This window comes from Myotis davidii, unplaced genomic scaffold (genome assembly GCF_000327345.1).
Source record: "Myotis davidii unplaced genomic scaffold, ASM32734v1 scaffold272, whole genome shotgun sequence".
Lineage (NCBI taxonomy): Eukaryota > Metazoa > Chordata > Mammalia > Chiroptera > Vespertilionidae > Myotis > Myotis davidii.
Window position 1 is genome coordinate 81,532 of NW_006283634.1, and position 6,943 is coordinate 88,474.

At 52.2% G+C, this 6,943-nt stretch overlaps 1 protein-coding gene across 1 annotated transcript in view; it reads left to right on the forward strand.

Moving 5' to 3' along the window:
- WWP1 (WW domain containing E3 ubiquitin protein ligase 1) overlaps window positions 1–6,943 on the forward strand; it is a 63,195-nt gene that overhangs the window by 36,492 nt on the left and 19,760 nt on the right. Inside the window, exons 9-11 of the mRNA XM_015565623.1 lie at window positions 2,595–2,922; window positions 4,964–5,059; window positions 6,231–6,405. Coding sequence (XP_015421109.1) covers window positions 2,595–2,922; window positions 4,964–5,059; window positions 6,231–6,405 — 599 coding nt within the window. The remainder of the gene's footprint in view (window positions 1–2,594; window positions 2,923–4,963; window positions 5,060–6,230; window positions 6,406–6,943) is intronic.

Here is a 6,943-nt window from a genome sequence, read left to right on the forward strand (position 1 = left end):
CATTTTTTCTTTTTCTTTTTTTTATTCTGGGCCAGCTTTAGCTCTGGCTCCAGCTCTGAGGCCTCTGCTGGTGAAAGCAGGTATCTGGTTTGTTTGTGTTCTGTAATCGAAACACTGTATCAACTCCAGCTCTGAGATCCTGGCTCGCTGAAATCAGGTTTCTGGGGTTTTGTTTAGCTTCTATATTTGTAACAATATTTCAAACTGCAGGCCTAGAGGCTGGCAAGGCAGGCGGGGAACGTTGGTTTCCTCCATCACTGAATCAAGCAAGTCTCATGTTAGCTTCAAGCTGCCTGGCTGCTGGCCGCCATCTTGGCTGGCAGTTCATTTGCATATCTCCGTGAGTAGCCAATGGGAAGGGTAGTGGACGTACACTAATTACCATGTTTCTCTTTTATTAGATAGGACTAGAGGCCCACTGCACGAAATTCATACATGGGTAGGGTCCCTCGCGGTTGCCGGCTGGGGCCTTCCTTTGTTTCACACTGCCCCCTGGTGGTCAGCGCATGTCATAGTGAGTGATCAAACTCCCGGTCGGTTGAACTCCTGAGAGGACACTTTGCATATTGGGCTTTTATATATATAGATTGTTTTATTAATAAAACAGACCATAGTTCAGCATGGTAAGTTTTAGGCATGACTAATTGGTTTCACAAGTTTATTGGACTTCTGTTTTTAGCATTTTGTTTTGTTTTGCAATAATTATCGATTCACAGGAAGTTGCAGTGATGCCCAGGAAGGTCTCCCACTCCTTCCCCCACCTCTCCATGGAGCTTCTCACAGGACTAGCGCAGCGCTGGGCACGAGGGCATGACGAGAAGTCCGATGCCAGGCTTCCAGGAAACACGGCGGTGCCTTTTGTTCTTTTCATTCTATTCTTATTGAATCATGGTCAGAATGTCGCCTCCTGATTGTAGAATTGAGGACTTTGTTTTGGCCTTTACAAATGTCAGATTTTCCAAAAATTCTTAGTGTGTTTGGATGGAATATATATATAGTAGAAACTCAAAACTACTTCTCTACCTCTGTAATTTAGGTCAGGGGTATTGATTGTGTTATTAAATCCTTCATATATGAATTATATTAGTATTTCAAAATTATTTCTAATTACATTTTAAATATTAATTATATTTCTACTAATGCTTTGTTATCTGCATAGTTTTGAAAGAGGTATGGTTAGTTCTTTTTTGATTTGTCTTTAATTTATTGGTTCAACAAGTTTTTTTTGTTTGCATGTGCCATGCACTTTGTAGCTGTTGGGAATACATAAGTGAGAAAATCTGACCAATTTTTTGCACTTTAATGAAAAATAAATAAACACTAAGAAATAGAATATTCACAACCGAGAAACCCACATATAACAGGGAGCCGGTGGGGCAGCGGGGACCACACTGGATTGGATGCTCCAGACACCATCCTGACGGCGCCACTGAGCAGGCCTCTCCTTGAGGGGAAGCAGGGTCCTCTGAGACTTAGAGACCCACAGTGCAGGCACAGCCCTGGGTGGGAGGGCAGAAAGACCACTGTGCAGTCAGGTGTGGCCGTGGGACAGGTGTGGAAGGGACCCTGGCTGGGTTAGTCTGCGTCTGGAGAGTGGGCCGTGGTGGGATAAGGCAGGAGCTGTTGCTGTAACCTAAGCAGGAGTGGCGGCCGGGGCGGCCGGGAGAGGTGGCACACTGAGCACACTCGCTGTAGCTCTTGCAGGGCCGCTGTCTACTCCACAGGGCCCAGGCCCGGGCGGTTCTTGTTCTGGTTCCCATTTCATCTTGTTCTGCTGGGAAGATGCTGCCGCGTTTTCTCGTGTGAAGGAGGGCTCACTGCTGAGGAGCACACATTGAGGAGGAGGCTCCTGAGAGCACGGCGGGAGGGGGGCTAGCGGGGGGAGCAGGGGTGTCTCTGGGCATGTCCTGTCTCCATCCTCTTGGACACTGTCGAAACACTGACTGTGAGGGTTGTTCCTTGTCCTATGCTGCCTGTATCTTCCCCAAAGCCATTCTCTCCCACACCTGGTGCAGGACGCACTGACCTGCAACGTGCACTTAGGTCTGACCGCTGGGGAGCCCGCTTGCCCCACTCCTCCTGTCTGCAGGCCGGCCTGGCACCTGTCAGAGCTGTGGTGTGTGATCTTCTCATCGTTTTGTTCAGCAGTCTGTTCTCTGCAGTTTTTCTTAGACTCCCTTTTCCAGTGCCTGTGGTTGAAATGGACCCAGTGCTGGGCTGGGTCTCCGGAACTGGTGGGGGGCCCGGGCACTGGGCAGTCCCTGCACGGCTGGCTAAGTCCGGGCCCTGTGCGCCCTCCCTGGCACCTGCAGCAGAGGGTCACCCTAAAGTTGATGCCCAGGCAGACTTTCAGAATTGATCATTTGGAGGAAAAATATTTATTATCCTAACGTTGGTTTCTCTTTCCTTAAGGTTTTTTGTATATAAGTACTTTTTTTCTTAAATTTTTATTGTTCACATATTTATCTCTAAAATGTGAGCAACAGAAGATGGAGTCTGTCCTGTTTTATTTTCGTCTGTCCCTGAGGCCCCACTGTGTGCGCTGGGCTCTGCCTTGTCATCCGAGTCACATGGCCTGTTCATTGCCTTTGCAGCTAATGGAGAGTCGTCCTCACCGGCAAGGGCACCGCAGGAGGATGCTCCTGCTTCAGAGCAGGCGGGGGTCCCTGAGGATGGTGCCTGGGCCTCAACTTGCCCTGGATCCACTGGTGAGCAGGCCCCGGGCCCAGAAGCACCGGCACCCTCAGAGCGCAATGGCTGTGTCGCCCCTGATGGCACGGCACTCGGGGCCGGGACCTGCGACCTGGACCCTGCAGCCTCTGCCTCTGGAAGCAGCTCGGCCTTGGAAGCAGCCAAGTTGCGGCAGCCAGGTGGGAGTGTGGAGCCTGGGAGGAACGCCAGCCCAGAAAGCCTGCCCTCGGGGTACGTCCCGTCCCCTCCCCTCCCCTACCCTCCCCTTCTCTTCCCCCATGTGATGGCCTTTGATGCTGACCAAGTGTCAGACTTCCCAGTGATGGCTCTGCAGGTGTGATTCAGGCTGTTCATTTGTGCAAAGCCAGTGCCTGGCGGGTCAGAGCACACAGTCCCCTCCCTGAAGCGCGGACAGAGGGCAGAGAGGCAGCTGCATCGCCTGGCAGGCCCTCCTGACCCCTCTGCATGGAGTTCCCTTTTCCTGAGCTTGACCGTGGCTACCGAGCGTGGCCTTGTCTCCACACCCTCTGCGGTCCGCCCCTGCACCCCAGCTCGAGAACAAGCAGCCTTTCCTCTGAATCCTGAGTTGGGGGGTCCCCCAGCACTGACGGTGGTCAGCTCCAGACCCGGTTCTCGTAGCTGCTCCGTGGTTTTTGATCCCTACTTTTCACACAGTCACAACTGTGCAGGGAAGAGTCCGCCTCCACCTGTGTCTCCCTCCCGTGTCCACAGCTGCTCACAGGGCTGCTGGCTCTGAGACACCAACACGAGCAGGTCCTGCCTTTGCTTTTGTGAGAATTTGAGTGCATTTGGGGCTGAAGAAAAACCCCCAAGCATTTCAGGGGTTAGATTAGAAAGGGGCAAGCAGGTGTCAGCGGCTCCGAGTGGCATCGGCCGCTCAGAGGCCACACACAAAGCTGGAGGCGGTAGCCAGTGCCCCCACTGCTGTGGGGCCTGGGTTGCACCTCGAGTTCTGTCCAGCGCCCCGCGGAGGCACCCCTGGGCTCACCGAGTTTCTGCCATGTCCTTCCTTGGCAACCCCAGGACCATGTTCTCCAAAACCAGGTGGACGAGTCCCCACAGTTACTGAGGACAAGGAGGAGGGGCGGGAGGCAGGCCTGCTCCTGGCTCAGCTGCCAGGAGGGTCTCCAGAGTCTTGTAAGGAAGGGCCCTGCCCGCCTGTGTGTGCGGCAGCTGGGAGGGGGCGAGTGTTAGAGTGTGTGCGTGTGCACATGTGTGTGTCTGTGCACTCATCAGGGAGCAGCTTCAGTAAGTGTGGGCCTTGCATGGGGAAATCAGCAAGGCCTCCCTAATCAAAAAGAAACCAAATTTAACTGGGTCCTTGTGTTTTTGACAAAGAAAACTATTTTCTGTTCTTTCAGATTGAAAACAAGCATGTTAAACTCGGGAATGCCAGGTCTTTATTTTGTATGTTTAAAATGTGTCTTATCTACCATTACGGAAAGACGAGAGGAAGCAGCAGGGAGCACAGAGGAGAGCGTGCGATGGGGAGTAGAGTCTGGAGTGGAACAGGGAAGACAGTGGAATGTCTGCAGGCCAGAGCGAAACAGCTGTGCACAGAGGCGACCCTGGTGCCCAGAGGGAGGCCTGCAGGGAGCAGGGGTCCTGGCTTCTGCAGGCGGGACCTGCTGGCAGCTTTCAGATGCGTGGTTTTGAAATCGCAGGCAAAATTGGCTGTCACTGCCCTGACATTTGTGCCTCGGGCTTGCTAGACTGAAAGTTCCTCTGCCCTTGATTAAATGTCTCCTCTGATGATTTGGAACTCTGTCAATCAGTGTCTTTTTAAAAACATTACATATTCTGCCCTAGCTGGTTTGGCTCAGTGGATAGAGCATCGGCCTGCAGACTGAAGGGTCCCAGGTTCGATTCCAGTTGAGAGCACATGCCTGGGTTGCGGGCTCGATCCCCAGTAGGGACTGTGCAGGAGGCAGCCAATCAATTATTCTCTCTCATCATTGATGTTTCTCTCTCTCTCTCCCTCTCCCTTCCCCTCTGAAATCAATTAAAAATATACCCTTAAAAAATAATAAAAATAAAAACATTACATATTCTGTCTTCTGCTGACTATACTTACAGGTTTATGAGAAAGGAAAAACTTAAGAAAGGCACTAGTAACTGAGAAAAGAAATAACAATATGATATATATTTAGACTTTTAAAGGGAAACCTGTAATTCCTTGGTTATAACGGGGAGTCATGTTTCAGATTGTCTCATTTGTTGTCTTTTACTTATACCTTTGTGTTTTTTAAAGGTGGGAACAGAGGAAAGACCCTCACGGGAGAACCTATTACGTGGATCATAACACCCGAACGACCACGTGGGAGAGGCCACAGCCTTTACCCCCAGGGTAAGGTGCAGCTTACCCTCTCCGGCTGCTTCTCACACCTGCCTTCACGTTTTCTTCTTGCGACAGAACTTGACTCATTCTGCAAATGGTTACCTTTTGTTGGCTTAAAGGGCTTCCTACGAGATTGTCAAACACTGTCTTGAGTTACTGAGGGTCCGATGTCAGTCCCTGTCTAACTGTTTAAGGAATGTTCTCATGGATAGTGATCTGAACTCCGTTACTCATGGGGTTTACTGGAAGGTACAGGCGTGGCTCCCAGTGATGGCCCAGAGGTGGTCACAGTGGCCTGCATCACGTGGGATGGGCACCATAGATGTTTCGGTCGCCCCGTCCCCAAAGGCCATTCACACTCACCCCCCGTCCTTGGTTTTGTGTCTTCATCTCGTGAGCACACTGCCCACTAGCCAGCTCGGGTACTATTCAGTGTCCACCCTCGGCCTGCAACCTACACTTCTCCTCGTCCTTGCCACTGGGAGCTCTGGCCACCAGTACAAAGTCCATCCCAGGTCCCAAAAGCTCACGGCCAGGCATGCTCTTTGTGTGAGACTGGTTGCTGCGAGCATTCGAGATTGTCCTGTAATTAATGCCTACAACAGGTTGCAGGTGACCTGGGGACGGTTGTGTCCAGGTGTGAGATGGGGAAGGGCATTCTCTTCTGAGGGGCCAGGAGGGAGTGCACGTGGCTCCATGTGGGTCCCGGAAGGAGCATCAGGGTGTCGGGCACTGAGGCTGGAAACGGGATGGGTTCGTGCTGAGCTGCACCTGAGAACTTGGCAGGTGGGTGGCGTGACTGCCTGCAGCGCAGGTGGGCGGGCAGAGCGCCCTCAGAAGCCTGGCGTCCACGCCCTGATGTGGCAGTGGCTGTGGGCGGTTGCCAGGTGCACAGTCAGCACTCGGGAGGTGAGCGCTTCCCAGAAAAGGGCCTGGATCCCGGGACAGTCCGTCCGTGGCCCCTTTTCGAGGCTGTGCTTAGAAATCACGGAGGTATTTATCCAAAATAAACAGCAATTCCATGTGAACCGTTTTTCTGAGGAATATAACTCACAGTGCTAGAGTTATTTTATCATGGCTTGGACTTGACCTTTCAGTCATTTGCTTGAAGTAAAATGACTGCTTCCTGGTGCCTTCTGCTGAGAGGCTGTCTGTTTTATTGTTGCTGTCCTGGCGGTAGCTGGGAGAGAAGAGTGGACGACCGGGGCCGGGTCTACTACGTGGACCACAACACCAGGACCACCACGTGGCAGCGGCCGACCCTGGAGTCCGTGCGGGACTTCGAGCAGTGGCAGTCTCAGCGCAGCCAGCTGCAAGGCGCCCTGCAGCAGTTCAACCAGCGCTACCTCTACTCGGTGAGCAGCCCCGGCCGCCGCCCGCCCTCCTTCCATTCTACCGCCTTCCCCCCTTACATGTTCTGTTCTGCCCAGTTAGAGGGCACTTAGGATTCAACCTTTGACCTAGTTTTCTGCTACATATAACCACTTTGAGCCATTTTAAAAGAACTCCAGCTTACTAACATAACTTACAGGCTCAGCGTTTGTCATTATTAAATGGTAGCTTCTTGAATGCAGTTTCTTCCTAAAATACCGTCTTTACACGTTACCAGCCTTCGGCCTTTCCTATGATCTTTTGGTTAAGTAAAAGCCCGGAGCCCCTGGTTTCACTGAAGGCCAGCCTCGCCCACGCGAGTCCTCTGGCCGCTTGCCCGGTTCTGCAATAGCCCGTGGCTCTCTTTGGCCCCTCGGAGATAGATTTTCCTGGGGTTGAGGACACTTTTGTCCCCAAACTCTAATGCACCTGAAAATTTGGTGATTTATTTATTACTTATGGAGTCCCTGCTCCTCACCCCTGGCTCCCCCCCCCATCAAGTCCTGCTCCTCACCCCTGGCT